We start from the raw sequence: 18,828 nt of genomic DNA on the forward strand, positions 1-18,828 counted from the left end.
AATAATTAAAGCAATACAGCAATAATTTATGTATGTTATACCTACATATATTTATAATTTTTAGTATATTTCAAATTCGTTGATGTGCAACTATTTTTACCTATTTTTCTATTTTGTTTTTACTTTCACTTTTGCCATTGTGCGCAACATTTTTAGTCTGCTTGGCCATAAATTTGATTGCGTGCCAGCTTCCTAACAGCCAGCAGACGGGAGACGACAACCGTCAAACGACACACGTACATGCACTCACCCATACACATACATTCACAAAGATATGTACAGACATACATACATATAGACGTGGCTTGCTGACTGCCACTGTCGCTGTCGCTATCGCTATCGCCTGCTGCTGTAGGTTATAATTTCTGATTTTATGCGACCAAATAATTCTTGGCTTGCCTTACACTTACGAGTTTATACAGATGTATGTATTTGTACACACACACACACACACGCAGATATTGCGCCATAAAATGGCACACGCACGGTTGACTGTGTGTCCGTGTGTGTCTGTACGTGCGTCCTTGCGTCCCTTTTCATACATATATAGTGTGTGTAGGTTTGTCATTTAACAGATTTCTGTGCTATTGATTTCTAATTTTGGGTTTAATAAAAATTGCGCATAGACCGATGCGGCATGCGGCATACGTGCGACATGCTGTACGCGAACGGCGTGTATTGATTCCGTAATTTATTGCCCATTTGATGGATTATATAAAATAATTTTTATGATTTTCCAGTTTCTATTATTGTCACTGTTTGTCGTCTTGTTTCCTGTTGAGCACATGTTGGCGATTTGGTTTTGCTTGTCATCGGAATATTGCTGATAATTCATTTATCTGTTGGATATGCTTGAAATACGATTTGTATTTATAAATGAGGACGAATAAGTTGAAAGGATTCCACTTAAGTATTCCTTTACGTATTTGTATTAAATGAGCGTAAATGTAAGTTAGTGTTTTTTCCATTTCGACTTTCTCGGCAGACTAAAAAGTAAAAGATTGTTGATGTAAGGCTCCAGAAAGCCAATAAGAAAAGTCAAAATATTTTCAAATCTTTGTTTGTACAAACTTTTCGTGTTTTAAGAAACTAGATCAGAATAGTGCCACAAAATAAAAATAAACTCTTAAACATTGTTTAAAATGGCGTACAATTTTGAGCCTGTAGTGGCATTATTCGCGCTCCTTTCTTGCTGATCCTTATAAGGATTTGATAAATAACTTTTGTATTACAATTTATCATACTTTAATACTGCAAATAACCGCAAACAGGAAGAGATTTCTATAGAAATTTAAATCAAACTAAATGCATGCACTTATTTATAAATAAAAAGCGAAAAAGAAACAAAAGGAGGCCCAAAATGGAGTCTATATAATTATAAACTACTAAGCAATTTTAGTTAGTTAGGCTCAGTCTAATAAAAAGTTTTTAACAAAGCAAAGCAAATAAGCCACAATTTGGTCACCACAGCTTAACAGGCCACTAACTGGTTGACAAAGTTTGCTATGAATTGAAAAATGCATGCAAAATATTTACAAAATGTTTGTCTTTCCAAGCAGTGAACAAATTTAATTCACAGCCAAATACGTTAATTAAAAGGTATTTAATTAAAACAGTTTTTATTTATACAATTAAACACATTGAAAATAATTTGCGTTGGCGGAAGTCAAAACATATTTAATTTAAAGGCAACACTAAAAGCAATCGAACACTATTTAAATAAATGCCAATGTAAATATATAATATTATCTACGACCACTGACAACCGCTTTGTTCACAGCAATTAATTCCGCTTTTTGGTACATTTTTGATAGCCACAGCTAATTGCTGAACAGCATTTTAATTACATTTTCAGCTGTTGCATTTACAATAGAATAGGTATAAATAAAAAAAAAACCCCGCTATTATAAGTATGTCTTTTTTCTATCCAACATTTTAGCAGGCTTTGTGGCATTGGTTTTAAATATGTAAGCTATGCATGGATATGGAACTGACCGTTCATGTGCAGAGCCAATTAAAAGTTCAATCAATAATAACAAAAGGCATTACCAAATGGCCAAATAACTGAATAATCCGATAAATACATGCACACCTATACATATATGTGTACACAAGCCAGGTCACGTTCAAATCGAACGCATTAATTGGCGCAAGCAACTAACGAACCAACAAACCAAACTATCGATAGTGGCTGCCTAGTTTTGTGTTTAGTATTTGAATAATGCATGTGATGCATATACATATGTATATACATATATATTGATGTGTGTGTGTGCATTGCCGCTGCAATCTGAAGAGCAAACTCAGCTGCGGGCAGGCAGCATTCATATATCTGCTCTCATCTGACCGCACATATGCATCCTTCTGTGCATGTGAATAGGACGTTGAGGGGGAGCTGCGAAATTTGCAGTTCAACAGTCATACTATATGTTGTCTGGATTTAATGTACGTGTTTTAAACTTATTAAGCCACTTGTGTATGGGTCCGCATACTTGTATTAGAGCATGTCTGTTCATTTTTGTTCGCCATTTTTAATTATTTAACACAGTGTGTTCGATATTTGGATATACTTGTTTATATATAATGTATCATTACTTTAAGTGACGCATATCTAGCTGGATAATCGATATTCAAACTTACTCTATTAATAATGCAAACACAATTCAAAAAAAAAATGCATTTTGATAACAATAAAGTTGAAACAAAATGTTCACTTAATCAGTTACGACTAGAAATGCTGGTAATGGCTTAGGTTGTGTTTTCTCTAAATCTATCATCATTAGCAACCACTTTTTCAACACAACCTTATTATTGGCGATGTAGACTGCTCTGTCTCCTTAAGCCTACCTAACTTTTCTGTTCTTTGTGGACCAAAAACTTATTATTTTCCGTTGATCTGACTATGCCTAATTTCAACAGAACTCTCTCTCTCTCCGGGGAAATCCCACAAACGGGGCATAGCTTGCCTGCTTGGAATCTATCCTATTAAGTACATATTTATCTGTTAATTAGAATTAGTTATATTACTTACTATTTTTTACAATTTTTTATTTGGTTGAAAAGCTCCTTTTTCATATGATTACAAATTAAAAATGGCCTTCTTTCTTAAGATGGACTGCTAACAAGAAATAATGAAGCAATTGAAATCAAAAACTAGAATGATTTTTTGAACTCTTTTTAAAACAAAACAAGACTCTTAACAAAAACGAAGAAAGACTTTAAAACATCAAGGCTCGGCATAAATGCATAAAGTACACAGTATTGGCATTATTGCGTCATTAAATATTAATAATATTTAAAAAGTTCCCAGTTGATTTCACAATAAATATTTTTTTGAAGCATGAAGGTTTTAGTTTCTCTGGCTATAAATTAAGATTTCAATTTAGGATGAATACTAACATACAATAATATAAAAAAAAAACAAATGAATTAATTAATCTTTAGAATAGTACTTACCGCAAACATAATTATAAACGCCTATCATGTATTGAATGGGCATTATGGGATCGTATTGTTCCTTTGATTTTTAGGTCCAGCACAACAATGGCTCTATCCTGTATTGGTGTAAAAACATATTTAGTTATGTATAAAACAATAAAAAATAAAATAAACAATAAATGCAATAAAATGCAGTTTATTCTTTACATTATTCTTGAAATAAATAATTCTGATATGCAGAGGTAAATAGTCCAGGAAATCACGCATCACGCAAGTCAATATGTACACATACTACATATAGTGTAAGGATTAAATAGTTGTTTTTAAGCGCACCAAATAAATCAGTAAATATCAAACAATAAAAAAACACAACTAACAAATCAAGATTAACTAAACATAAATAATTAACTAAAAATACGCAGAAAGATTTATGTGCTTAGCAAGCCACAGATAAATACATTTTATTCGTAAAGTTTTTAAAGAATATTCCGAATTCTGTATTTATGCTCACGTTTTTTAATCATCTGATGTAGTACACGTATATGATTAATTTATATTTATCATAAAAAAGTACCATCATATCTTTTTTGTTCATCTTTTTAAAATTGTTTTACCTAAATAAAGAAAATTGTTTAAATTGACAATTTCTTAAAGTTAAGTTTCTCTACTTTTCTGTAAAGTCCAACACATTGGTCGGGGATTTGGATTAGTGCTCTCTTTTTATCCTTTTCGTTTGCCAGCATCATTCACATTAATCTATTGCCCAATTCTGTCTGTCCTTCTGTCTGTCTGTCCGTCTCACAATCTCACCACTCATTTCACTTTCAACTAGATACTCCATTTGTTAAACAACTCAACACAACACCCCAGTGAGTGCTTTGAAGGCACTTTTCGCATTTGGATAAATGTCTCGAAGGGATTGCTGACATGTTAATGCCCGGCATTTGAAACCTTAACCCATTTAAGTACGAGTGCATTGGGCCCAGTACACTATCCATCTAGGCTGGCTGGCGATTCAAGAGTTCACTTTAAGGTCGATACGTACATACATACACTGTACAGAATTGGGGGGCAGGGCAGCCACTGAGCGCAAACCACAAAAGGGGCACAGACATTGTGATACAAAATAATCAATGCTTTTAAAATTTGCATAAGTTTGCCACGCACAGATGCTACAGATGTTGAGCAAGGCCCTCAAGACCATTTCACAATGCGTATACGCCGCGTGTACAAGGCGAACTCAAATACGAGTACAAGTTCAGGTCGCTTGCTAGGGCAAGGCAAGAGGGCGAAAACAAGAAGCCACACACATTGGCCGTTCTGTGTGTGTATTGGTAAAGCCTAATTGTGGGAATTTCGTGGCTGTCATTCGTGACGAACACGCGCACATCGCATGGATAATATTGAATTTTTAATCGAACTTAGTTCCATATGCACCGTTCTAAGTACATAGTCGATAGAGCCTAAAGATTTTCATTAAAAACGACAATTTAGTGGCACACGCACACACACACATAAAGGCTTATAGAGTATTGTAGTGGACGTGTCCTTGCTTTATGTACTTGGCCTACCTCCTGACTGGAATCCGTGTCCGTGCCCGTGGCGCACTTGGCCGCCTTTTTAAAGCGAAGGTGTTGTCGGCCATAGCGTGGGAATTTCGTCTTCAAAGTACACGTCCTCGCCCTACACTATATACTTGTACATGTGGATATATATGTATAACATATAATAACTGCTGCTCGACTAACAATTTCCAACAAAACTGGCAAAGTTTCAAGATTTCAGTTTTCATTAACGTTGGCGACTTGAAGGCGGCAAGTCAAGTCACTTCTTTTTGCGGCGCCTGGCTCTAATTGAATAACATTTACAAAGTTCTAAGCTGTTGGTTTTGTGTAGTGTTGTTGGTTTGTCAAAAAAATATTAATAAACCACACATTCCCCAAGAATGTTGATCTAGGCGCGGACTGTGCCTCCGAGTATTTAAAAGTGTTTTAAATAGCTATTAAATTTGACAATACATAGCGTATAAAGCAACTGTCAAGGTAAATTGAAATTACAAATTAAATAAATAAAAATATAAAACATTATAAGCGTAAACGTTCTGAACATTTTTAAATATAACAAAAAATAAATCCGGATTAAAATTCACCATTTTTATATTCTTGATTCATATCCGAATATGAATATGATTAATAGGATTATAAATATAGCAGAATTTATAAATAGTACCATAATTTTTTAACAAAATCAGAATGGACAAGTCAAAAGTGGATTTCCATTATAATACAGTTTTTAGGAGCTTTTTTTCTTACTGTTTTTCATGAACACATTATTTTTTGATGAATTCTTCTTTTTGATTGATGAATTCTGGTACTTAATAAACTAAGCTTAAATAATTATTTAACAAATTTCCCCTCAAGAAATAGAATAGATTACCTAAAATAGGCCAGAAATATTAAATAATAACAAAACCAAAACTCTTTAACTTAAAAGGCAGTTAAATTAGAATTGAGATATGAATTTATATATTTACAAATAGTAGGTCTTTCTTATATATTTATGCAAATACATACCTCTTTATTACAGTATAGGCTTCTTAAGGCAAATAATTTAAACAAAAATTGTTCAAAGTTAATAAATATTATTTAAATATAATGTTACTTCAATCAAAATCTACGAGAATTCTTATACAAAAATATGTTTTTTCTGAAAATTGCCTCAGCTTTTAAGATAAAATTGATAAAAATTTCTTTTCATTTTTAAAATCGAGGATAAGCGCTTTATTATTTCTTGGTATCTATTTTATTCGCTTAGATTTAGAAACTTAAAAGTTATACTTTTCACTTGAGAAAACGATACAAAAAAAATTGTGCAGAAATCCAATATATTTGAAATAAATAATTAATACCAAATAAACAAAATAAATCTAAGAAAGCTATAAAATAATATTCAGGAAAAGTCATTGAATTTATAAAGGTGGATTAGATAATAGAAATCTGATAATTAAAAAAAAAACATATAAAGAGATTAAGCAAAAAATAAGCTATATAATAATATATGTATATCGAATATACCTATAAAACAAATGAGATAAATAAACAAAATAACGAAATTAAAAGCACTGAAAGCAGTATATTCAAATAAAATATATAAACTTATTAAACTAAATGAAGAAGCAAATACATGCATACAAAAGAACCAGATAAACAAATAAACTAAACACAAAAACAAAAAATTAATTTAATAAACGCACAATATCTCATTTGTAACGTAATTGCCGATTTATTCGACATCTCCTTTAATATATATTTCTTCATTTAAACCTAAAGCTGAGAAATAATTATGTATGCACTTTAAATCTGAATCCACATCCATTAATTCAGACACATATGTATGTATGTGTTTGTGTGGTTTGTGCCAGCAGAAATCGACAACCTCTACTTTTTGCACTCAAATAAAACGACACGAAGCGACAGCCATGAGAACCATTTTCAATAATTGCTAATTAAATGAAAAAGCAATTAATTTCACACGGATTTCTTTTATTATTTGTTTGCGTGTATTTTTATTCCGCTTTCTCTGCCTACCCCAAGCAGATGACGACAATGCAGCCGAGTAAATACACGGGCCTGGTGGCCGATCTGATGCCCAACATCCGGGCGATGAAATATTCCGGCCTGTTCATGCATAATTTCACCGGAGGAAGCGCCTTCATGAAGAAGATCTACTCGTCCGTGCACTTGTTCCTCATTGTCCTACAGTTTGGCTTCATTCTGGTCAACATGGCGCTGAATGCCGAGGAGGTGAACGAGCTATCTGGAAATACCATAACCACACTCTTCTTCACGCACTGCATCACCAAATTCATTTATCTGGCTGTGAGTCAGAAGGGCTTTTATAGGTAAGCGGTGGTGTCTAATTGATGCTGCAAATAAATTAAATGTAAGGCAGCTACTCGAGCTCCTCACTGTTGCCGTCTTAGCCGACACTTGGAGAAAAATAGAACGACTTTTTACACATTCCTAGGCAATCGAATGCAGACCATTTAGCAATTAATGTATTTAAATACGGTTTAAAGTTAGGTCCTGTTAGAGGTATAATGAATCGATCTTAAATTAAAATAGAGACAAAAGTTGATGTGCCAAGTAAGTAGAATAAATAGGTCATTCATCATTAATAATACCAGTACTAGAAAATGTTATAATTTTTATAAAAATAAAACAATTTTGAAAATATATAAATAGCCCTGATAATTTGGACAGCAAATCGAAACTTGCGATAATATACAAGTACATATATGTACTTAACAGGGATTGCAAATAATGATTATTTTGTTATTTTTAAACAAAAAAATCATTCACTTATAGTAACTTTGAGAAAGCGGGGTCTTTGCAGATATCATTTTCTAAAAATTATGTATCTAATTATCTATATTTTTTAATTTTTATTCATTCTCTAAAAATTTATTAATTATTTTTGAGTGTAACTTTAAAAATTAACCAATAATTATTTTTTTTGAGAAAAAACAAATAAAACTTAGAAAATAATGATTATGCTTTTAGTTTTATTTTTTAATCAAAAATAAAAGTCAACGTGTAATTTTAAGGATACAATTTATATAACATGCTTTTTATTGTTTATTGATTGCACCACTTAATTATTTCGTGCATATTCTTCAAGTTATGAATGTGAAAGAAATGCGTATTATTTAAGAAGCCAGTATTCTTGCACGTATCCAACTAATGTCAGCGTCCGAACTTGAACTGACTTGAGAACGAATATGAATGCTAGGATTTTTATCCGAGTGCAGGGCCATTAATCAAACGATTTACGTTTAATTGAACTTTGTGCACAGAACCCTGAACATTTGGAATCAAGTAAACACACATCCTTTGTTCGCGGAGTCTGATGCTCGTTACCATTCGATTGCGTTGGCCAAAATGCGTAAGCTCTTCTTTCTGGTAATGCTGACGACTTTTGCTTCAGCCACAGGTGAGTTGAACACAATACTTTCCCACTCCCACTGCAGCTTTTTTTTTGCCGTCTTCTCACTTAGCCTGGACAACCATTACCTTCTTTGGTGATAGCGTAAAGTTTGCGGTCGATAAGGAAACGAATTCCAGCATTACGGTTGAAATACCACGTCTACCCATCAAGTCCTTCTATCCGTGGGATGCCGGCAAGGGCATGTTCTATATGATCAGCTTCGCCTTTCAAGTCTATTACCTGCTCTTCTCCATGGTGCACTCGAACCTGTGCGATGTCATGTTCTGCTCCTGGCTAATCTTCGCCTGCGAACAGCTCCAGCATCTCAAGGGCATCATGAAGCCGCTAATGGAGCTGTCTGCCTCGCTGGACACCTATCGACCCAACTCGGCCGCCTTGTTCCGCTCACTGTCGGCCAATTCCAAATCAGAGCTCATACACAATGAGGGTAAGTGTGCGGTTTTAGCCAAAATGAACAGACTTTGTTGAACTCACTCGTTCCATTCCGCAGAGAAAGATCCTGGCACTGACATGGACATGTCCGGCGTCTACAGCACTAAAGCGGACTGGGGCGCACAGTTTCGAGCACCATCCACGCTGCAGTCCTTCAACGGTGGCACTAATGGTGGTGGCGGCTTCGGTAACGGCGTCAATGGCGCTAATCCCAACGGGTTGACCAAAAAACAGGAAATGATGGTGCGCAGTGCCATCAAGTATTGGGTCGAGAGGCACAAGCATGTGGTGCGGTGAGTGATGACTTTTTTATGGCAATGTCGGAAATTTAAATCCAAATTGAGAGACGAGACCAGCTCCCATCCTTTTGTTTGACTCTGCGCCCCTTTGCGACCCTTTTTCTCATCTGCCGTCTGCGCTCTGTAAATTTTTCATGCTCAGCAATTTTCATCCTTTCAAGAGCACTCTCCCGTTCGCTTTTCAATTTCAATCGAAGTCTGCTTATTTGTTTGTGTGTGTGTGTGTATTGCATGAATGATTGCATGTTGCGTTGAATTTGTTTGTTCATATGTATGTATATACTATACATATATATTTATTCGATAACATGCGAGGTTGGGCCCATTACCAAAGAAACATTTTCTTGAAAAGGAAAACATTCTACTTAAGAGCTTAAAATTATTCAGTTATCTTAGATGGCCACCAAAATAAGATATTACGAATAATTTCCAACATAGAGCACCGAAGCTAGCTTGGAGTTTATTTAATCTTTGCTTCTGTAATGCTCAATGATGTGGCATTAATGAAAAGCAAATGCTACATTTATTTGTTCGTGATGCTAAATAAAATGCCTCCTACAGACTATTCTTAGAATTATCTTTTGAAATTTCTTAAGCGAACTTCTTTATAATATGATTTTCCAGTGGAATCATTTATTAACTCAGCGCCGAAAAGACGAGCTGTACTGAGAACTCTGGAAACTTCTAGACCGAAAAATATTTTAGCACCTAAGCTTACGTCTTAAGTGAGGTTGTTGGTACAGCATTCTGCCGAGCTCTACGATTATTTGTTACCAGTTACCTATACCTTCTGTAAAGCTGCTCAATTATGTGAACCGAAAACTTGTGAAGGCCGACTTACTTATTAGTTCGCCCTCGTAGTTCGTATGCTGCCTTATGTAGGAGTTGCTTGACTTGGGATCTGCCTTCGGCTTCAGCTGTTGCCGTTGCAGTTGATGTTGATGTTGAGCTTGTTGGTCCTTGTGGACTAGCAAATTGCTTTGTTAGTTTTTAAATTATTTTTACTGTTGTTGCCGACCGTCTGGCAATTGAGTTATCGCTGGCAAATCGAGCGCACAACCATTCTGTTGGGCAAATCAAAGCCATTGCATCTGCCATTGCTCGTCAAGTTATTGGACTGTGCGTTTTTACAGGCTGGTAGCCGCCATTGGCGACACCTATGGAGCCGCCCTCCTACTCCACATGTTGACATCGACCATCAAGCTGACCCTTCTGGCCTATCAGGCAACAAAAATCAATGGCGTCAATGTTTATGCATTTACGGTCATTGGCTATTTGGGCTATGCGCTGGCTCAGGTGTTCCATTTCTGCATCTTTGGCAATCGTCTGATCGAGGAGGTGAGTTAACAGTTGTTCACAACTACAAATTAAACACACATACATACATACATGCGCCCAAATATAGAGCTCATCAGTCATGGAGGCGGCTTACTCCTGCCATTGGTACGATGGCTCCGAGGAGGCCAAAACTTTTGTGCAGATCGTGTGTCAACAGTGCCAGAAAGCCATGACCATATCGGGTGCAAAATTCTTCACCGTTTCACTGGATTTGTTTGCCTCGGTAAGTTTGGCGACCAAACCCAAACCCCCCAGCACAGGCGTGCCTGCCGTGTTTACAATTTATCTCATTCACAAAACTTTTCCTGTTTCTTCGTGTTCCTTTGTGTCGTGCAGGTGCTGGGAGCTGTTGTCACTTACTTCATGGTGTTGGTGCAACTCAAGTGAGCAGTCTACAACAACAACAATACTCACAACAACAACATGCTTACAAATATATTGTATGCCACCAACAAGGACGTTGGCGATGGCGAGAAGAAGGACGTGGAGTTTCGGCACCTTGGCTTGGCTAACTTGGCAAATGAATTTGATGAATTGTTGTGCTTGTTCTACAAATTGTGTCAAAGTTTTTTCTTAGCTCTATAATTCCCCAATCCCTACCTCCACCCCGCCCCTCTCCCACACACAGTGCTAAAGAAATACGTGCATGTACCATCAGATGCCACATCGCCTTAAATCAACTCTTATTCAAAAACTTCGTATACCAAGTAGCTTTAAAGGCATCTCTAGCTGACGAGCTGGTCGAATAAACAGTAGCGAATAATTATTTAGCTGCTTTGTGGTAACTCATATGATGGCGTCGTATTTTGAAAAATGTTAAGCTACCAACCACGGCCAAACAAAGCGTATTTTTTACACCCAACATATCAATTAATCTGAAACATGAAATGTAAAAATATTATTATGTTTGATCAATAATAAATGTGTAGTGGAAATGCAAACTAGATTTGGTTTTTCTCTAACGTCTTACGTACGAATAATCAAATAATTTGTAGACAAAATTTAATTAAATTATTTTAAATATATAATATAAAATTAACTCTATCTTAAAAAAAAATTGCGCATCAGTTGAGTATATTATAAGAACAAAAATTATTCTATAGAGTTGCTTTATGTAAGGAAAGGTCAACAAACAGACTGTAAATGTTTTGTTTGCAAGTCATCTAATTGAGAAAAGAGTGCCAAGTCCATTTGTTTTGTCCGATAGCTCACAGTTAACACAGTAATTACACCAAATTCCTTTCAACAGTGGTTAATAATAATACTAATTAATTATTGTATATGATAGAAAAGACTTTCGAAATGGCAATTAGTCATTGCGTGCAGCAGTTATGAGCAGCAATGTAACTCAAAATTTGGCAACAGCGATATAAGCAATACATATATACTCATCTACTCATGTCTATTTACTGCAAACTGCAGTGGAAATGCGTTAACGATTTTGCAAACTGTACAAAAATTAACAGCGGAGTAAAATCAAAATAATATTTTTGTACGCCACAGAAGTAGATTGGTAATGTAAGGTTAGTTAATTCTCTATATGGATTATACAATTATACGATTTTATACATAATTATATCAAGATTTAATATCGGTCTGCAAACATAATTAAGAATCAGCTACCTTCTGAAAAGTTGATTAAACAGCGACGAATGGAAAAAGTGGAATGGATGGATAAATAATAAAACCCTGAATTTAGTTTAAAATTATGTTTGTAATTCATTCTAATTTCCCCAATCCGAGAACCCCACATTTATTACATATAGAATTTATCCCCCTAGTTTCTAAATTTCTTAGATTTTTTTGGATTTGATTTTTTTCAGAATCAAATATGGAGGTAGAGAGACGTGATCAAAAGTTTTATTACTTTCAATTTGTTCACATAATAAAAAATATACTAAAAGCTTTTATTGTATAAAACATAAAAAGGAATACCAAATATTAAATTCGCTTTATGCATTATCTATTGCGTGACTAATAATATGTACACAATTAATTGGAATTTCTCATGAATTTAATTTTCTTTCAATTGAACTCAATTTAGTGCAATAATTTAAGTGGAAATAAGTTAAATGCCTAGTAGTAGTTTAAATTTAATCCAATGCATTGACAGATTTCTTTGGCGACAAAGAAGCGACAGAAAAACATTTTATTGTTATTTTCCATCTCTTAGCAATTTGTAGAGCAATTAAAAGCGATTCTAACACGATACGTTATCAGAGTCTCCTGCAAATGTTTGCAGGGTAAGTGTGCGTGCGCGACTATCTTCGAGTGTTTGTTCGCCAATTTGGCGTCTTGGCCAATTAGCTTGTTTGTCCGTGGCCATCACGCAAATGGGCACGTCCACATAATGGGCGTCACGTGCAAACAAATGAACGGTGCATCTGCACGCTCCGCTGCATGTTGGCCAGACGGTCTTAAGCCGTCTTAATTGAATGTAAATGAGAAATGCGAATTTCTAGTCTAGTTAAATATTTTTTGGCCAAGTTATTATTCGTGAATGCCGCAACCGAAGCAACGGCAATGGAGCAACAATTGCAGTTAGTAATTAAAAATTATACACACACACACACTCACACACATGAGTGTGCGGGCTTAAAAGTGTGTGAGTGTGTGAGTGTGTGTATGTGTGTGTGTAAAACTATTTAACGAAATGTAACAGAAATGTAATTTAAAAATGCTTTTTTTCGTCTTGTCTTTTGCGTTTTGAAAGCGTGCTTTATGATTTTCGAATTGCTTAAGAAACTCGACTCTCAACTCTCGACTCGCCACTTGCAGCTAAAACCGAAGCTGAACTCAAAACGTAGCACGATTATTTTTATTTTTTATAATGCGGCCACGCTTTGTTGTATATTTTTCAGTTTATTTCTTTTTATAACTTTTCATCATAAGTGTTGGTACTAAAAGTTTGCAAGGAAATAAAAAAGCATAAAAATATATATAGTACGTACAAGTATATACCACAAGTAGTAGCAGCAGCTTTAGCAACAGCAACAGCAACAGCAACATTATCAACAACAACATATGTGTCAGTTGTTGTTGTTGCTACTGTTTTCTTTATTGCGAACACTTTCGTCTGCAAACGAAAGTTTCTTGTCGGCAGCAGCCAGCACTGTTTAATTTATTAGTTTCAAGTTTAATTAGTTTTCTTTTTTTTCTCATTTCTTTTCTTTGTTGTTGTCCGTGTCCAGTTGTTGTTGTTGTTGTATGTCTGTATATGCCTTTTGCGACAAGCTTCTGGCTTGTTGCTGTCTTGGCGTTAATTTCTTATTTATGCGAAATTTTTCGCACAACTTGCCAATTTTCAAGTGCATTTCTTTATTTTCAAATCAATTTATCTTATTTTTTAGGTTTTAGGTAATGATAAATGATTGTTGAAGCAGGTTTTTTTCTGCACAAGCACCGTGTAAAATGCAGGATTAATAAGTGTTAATATTATTTGCTTATTTTACAAGTATAGTTTGTTATTTAGACAGTTTTATTTTATGATTATGGTGTTTAATTTGTTTATTGCAGAGATGTCTAAATTACTAATAAGCTAGATAAATTTTTTCAGTAGTCTGAATACTTTTTTATTCTTTTAATTGCTAAGATTCCTTGATTTGTATATTAATAACATTTGTAATACAAGGTTGGTCATTTTTATATTCTTCTTTAATTTAGGTTTGTTTTGGGCTTCTTTGACGTATCCTTCTGTTGTGGTTAGAAGTTATTCCAAAAATAATAAAGATGCTTTCATTACTTTTTGCTTAAAGACTTCATTTTTCTGTTACCAAAGAAACGACATTCTAACTCCAAAAAGTGCCTCACCTTATCAATCAATGGCTTAGCTTTTTTAAATTGTTTTGCATATAACTTTATAAAAAATTATGTTGATGATATTAGGATATGAATGATCGAAGTAATTTATAGTTAATTTATTCAATGCTTATTTTTAATTAACCTGGGGCTCCCATTCCATTACATTTTTATGAAATGATATGAAAATTCTTCATGGAAACTTTCTTTTCAATTTTCTTAATTTTTTTCTTCTCGACTTGCTTTGTAGTTAGTTTTGATTCGATCTAACTTAACCTTTTCATTTGCTAGACTAATCTTTATTCATTTCTTCAATCTAAGCATTGTGAAGTGGGATAAACTTAAATCATTTGTATATGATATATGTACATAGATATTCAAATATTATTATGAACATCGATAAAAAACATTTGAAAAATGATAATTAATTGAATGTTACTAAATATTTTCAAAACATTGTACGATAGCAATTAAGTCAAGTAAAAATGTATTAAAACGATTTTTTAATTCATAATGCTGTTTTTTAAGTATTTAACTACAATCAAGCAGTTTTTCTTAAAAGTGTAATTAACAAATATTTGTACAAATAATTAATATTGCCTAGAAATTATTATTTATTATTTTTATTGAGGCTAGAAATTATAAATTAAGCGATTTTTTAAATATATATTGAATGCTTGTTGACAATCATCGACTTCAGGGTAGCTGCGTATATTTTACACGCCCATGTCTGATAGGCGTGGATTTTAAGGCACTTGCCCTCGAGCCGGTTAAACGAATTCAACAGAAAGTGCAAGGTCATCAATATATTTATTGATTCTTTAAGTTTGATATTGTATATTTTTTCAACATATACTTAACTAACTTGAAAATATATATACGCCTTAGTCTTAGTATATCTCAACTCAATGCCACTTTGAATTGCAATTACATATACTTGTACCACCATCAAATAGCTGAAACGTTATTCATCTGAATTTCTCCTTTATCACATAATCCAAGACTACTAAAAACTCGTCACACCGTCTATGCCATTGCCGTTATAGTCGCCGATCTGTAACTGTTCATTTTGCATTTGTGCCTTTTGATTATTGTTACCACATAAGCCGCAATTGTGTCTCTACGGCTATAACAAACCAAACAAAATAAAGGGCAGCTAAGTTCAACTCATGTACAGCTCTTAATGTGCGCAGGCAAAGTCTCGCTGACTGCCATATCTTCATCAGCCGACTATATTTGTTTACGAGCGTTGATAATTGTGGTAATCAACAAGTGGAACAATAAAAAAAATAAAATAAAAACATATATAAGCCAAAGACAAAGTTATGGCCGCGTGCAATTTACGCAATATATATGGAAAAATTTCCATTTAAATGAAAATGAGGAAATGGCTGCCAAATGCCAAAGAAAATGTTTGCCCCTCAGCATCAGCGACAAGTTCAATGACTTGCTCGCAAAATGAAAAAAAAAGAGATATGCACAAAGAAAAACGCATTCGAAGCGAAAAAATAAATTGCTTCATTTAACAAAAAGCAAAATGTCGAGAAAATAATTATCAGAAATAATTATGTTTCGAAAATGCAATGTGCACGCAATGTCTGGCGAAGCGTTCGGACTAGACATGTATGGCGAGCTAATAAGCGCTACAATAAAATAAAAGCAGTTAAATGTTGCAAACGTTTTCTAAATTTATATACAACAATATATATGTGGCTGCATTATTAGAAAAAGGCGTGTCTTATTGTTATTTCAATGGCTTTTCAATGCATTAACAGTTTCATTTTGCCTTTCAGTTGTGTTGACCTCAGAAAAACGAAAGACTTAAGACACGAACCTGGCAACAGAAAACATTCGTTTCGTTCCATATATGTTGAATGTAACGAGTTATTTAAATTTTTGATTTTATTTAATTTTATTTTCCTTTTATATTGTTTTTGAATTTATATTTGCTTTTTTTGTTATATATAATATTTCATTGTATATTTTCAATACTTCTTTTGTGTCTGTTGAGACACCGATGGGCAGGAGTCGAAAACGAGCTGCAAGGTCGGTTTCTGACGGACCTGGCAACGAGTGGAGGACCACCACCTATATGCGACGATGCAGGATGGCATCAAGGCAGGGTCAAGGCCATCGCTTGTCATGACAAGCGGTCAGCCGAGGCCTACAAGAAATCCATTGCAGCACTCGGAGAAGTGTATCCAGGTGCAAAACTGGTTGCGGTGGACTGGTGCGACATACCCAGCAGACCACGTGCCAGGGTCAGGGTATCGGCGAAACCAGAGAAGCCAGAAGAGATCCTGAAGGTGTTTCAGATCTGCAACCCGAGCATGAAAACGGACGACTGGAGCGTGGTCAAGGTAGAGGAGGCGGAAGGGACCACGCGCCAGATCGTACTCGTTATAAACAAGGAATCGGTGGACGAGCTGGCAAGATGTGGAAATCTGGCCAGGTATGGCTACAAATCGGTAGCCATACGTGTCTACCGAGGTGACACAGCGAGTGGTAAGCCCACCACACAAAACGCGGAACCAGCAGACGCAGAACCAGTCGTTCCAGGCAGTCCTGAAACAGAGGTCGCGTCGGATGATGAGGATATCCTTGAAGGATATTCCTCCGAAACCTCCGAACTGACGAAAGGGTTCGCGACTTTAGGCCACGAGGATGAGGACTTCATCCTAGACGACGACGAGGCCGATAGGACAGTGGTGGAGATGGAGGTAGATGCCCTTGAGGTTTCTACAGATTAACCTCCACCACTGCAAAGCAGCAACAGCTGCCCTAATACATCGTCTGAGCAAAGACGACATCGACGTAGTCCTCATTCAGGAACCTTGGGTCCGTAGGGACAAGGTTTCTGGACTGGGGACGAAGGAGTATAAGCTGATCACAGCGAAGAGCTCAGGCAAGACCAGAACCTGCATTTTAATCAAGAAAAACATAAACATTTTTCTGCTATCCAATTTCAGTAATGAAGATAACACAGCCGCATGCATTGAGGCTAAGCCAAAGCCTCTAAGAATATGCTCAGCCTATATGGCTTACGAGGAAGCTAACCCTCCACCTCTGTTGACAAGACAAATAATAGAGGACAGCAGGCAGAACAACATTGATCTGCTCATAGGATGCGATGCCAACGCTCATCACACTCAGTGGGGTAGCACTGATACCAATGTACGGGGTGAGTCCATTTTTAACTACATCCTGTCTACTAACATACTTTTATGTAATGTTTCCCAGCTCTACAAGCATCAAACCAACCGGCCGTTCAGCAAGCGCTGGTCCATCTCAAACGCCACCCTATCTTCTATCTGAAAATAATATCAGATGGGCAATAAAAAGCTTCAAGCCCTATAAGTCTGCAGGGCCGGATAATATCATTCCGGCGCAGCTTATTCACGCAGGAAATACTGCCATCAGATGGCTGGCAGATATTTTTCACAAGATCTTCCTGACAAGGAATATTCCAGAAGCTTGGCTGAGATCAAGAGTGGTCTTCATACCCAAAGCAGGTAAAGCCTCGCACACTACCCCGAAAGATTTTAGGCCGATAAGTCTTTCATCTTTTCTATTAAAGACTTTCGAGAGATTAATGGGTCTCTATTTGAGAAGTAAGATCCCCCTCTCAGAGCTTTCAAGCTCTCAACACGCATACTGCAAAGGCAGATCTACAGAAACGGCACTCCATGCTGTCACTTCGGGCGTCGAAAAAGCTCTAAAAATCAAACATTATACTCTAATCGCCTTCCTAGACATAGAGGGTGCTTTCAACAATGTGTCTCCAAGCGCCATCACAGGCTCACTCACCGATCTAGGGATGGACAACTCCATTGTGGAACTGATAAGACAGCTCCTTACTAGGCGGTCCATTAAGTCTACACTGGGGATGTCCACGGTATCTAGATATGTGAGTGGCGGAACGCCTCAGGGTGGGGTGCTCTCACCCTTCTTATGGAACGTGGCAGTTAACTCACTCCTACGATCCTTAGAAGGGATAGGGGGATGCCGCGCGATAGCCTACGCAGATGACGTGACCATTTCCTTCTCGGGTAAATTTCCCCAAACCTTGTGCGAACGCATGACTGACGCATTAAGCACACTTTCAACTTGGGCAACGTCAAGTGGCCTAAGTGTAAACCCCAGCAAAACTGAGCTGGTACTATTCACGAGGAAATACAAAATCCCATCTCTTCGTCCCCCATTACTAAATGGGGTACCATTAGCTTTCAACAGCTCAGCCAAATATCTAGGCTTGATACTAGATAGGAAGCTGGACTGGAACTTGAACATTGAAGACAGAGTGCGGAAAGCCACAATCGCACTCTATACCTGCAGAAAATCCATTGGACTGAAATGGGGCATGGCCCCCCATGTGGTCCACTGGCTATATACTGCAATAATCAGACCCATACTTTTATATGGTGTCTCCATATGGTGGCCATCCCTTTCGAAAAACTCATCTCTTCAGAGACTTAACAAAGTTCAGCGACAGGCTGAACTAACGATCTCGGGCGCT

At 36.1% G+C, this 18,828-nt stretch overlaps 1 protein-coding gene across 1 annotated transcript; it reads left to right on the forward strand.

Annotated features, from left to right (window-relative positions):
- Nucleotides 1-5,347: 5,347 nt before the first annotated feature.
- On the forward strand, nt 5,348-11,344 carry LOC115624222 (odorant receptor coreceptor). Its single transcript, XM_030518836.1, has 8 exons — nt 5,348-5,480; nt 7,035-7,339; nt 8,294-8,430; nt 8,495-8,872; nt 8,936-9,170; nt 10,310-10,514; nt 10,582-10,737; nt 10,851-11,344. Exons 2-8 carry the CDS (start codon nt 7,035-7,037, stop codon nt 10,899-10,901), a joined length of 1,467 nt encoding a protein of 488 aa, XP_030374696.1. The 5' UTR covers nt 5,348-5,480; the 3' UTR covers nt 10,902-11,344.
- Nucleotides 11,345-18,828: the final 7,484 nt, after the last annotated feature.

Source organism: Scaptodrosophila lebanonensis, unplaced genomic scaffold (assembly GCF_003285725.1).
Source record: "Scaptodrosophila lebanonensis strain 11010-0011.00,11010-0021.00 unplaced genomic scaffold, SlebRS2 tig00000053-arrow-pilon, whole genome shotgun sequence".
Taxonomy (NCBI): Eukaryota; Metazoa; Arthropoda; class Insecta; order Diptera; family Drosophilidae; genus Scaptodrosophila; species Scaptodrosophila lebanonensis.

Bases quoted from the DNA above. Each gene is read 5' to 3' on its own strand.
- LOC115624222 (XM_030518836.1), top strand. From the start codon at position 7,035: ATGACGACAATGCAGCCGAGTAAATACACGGGCCTGGTGGCCGATCTG. The intron at 9,171-10,309 runs GTGAGTGATGAC...GCGTTTTTACAG, and splicing joins AGGCACAAGCATGTGGTGCG to GCTGGTAGCCGCCATTGGCG. The intron at 10,515-10,581 runs GTGAGTTAACAG...GCCCAAATATAG, and splicing joins GCAATCGTCTGATCGAGGAG to AGCTCATCAGTCATGGAGGC.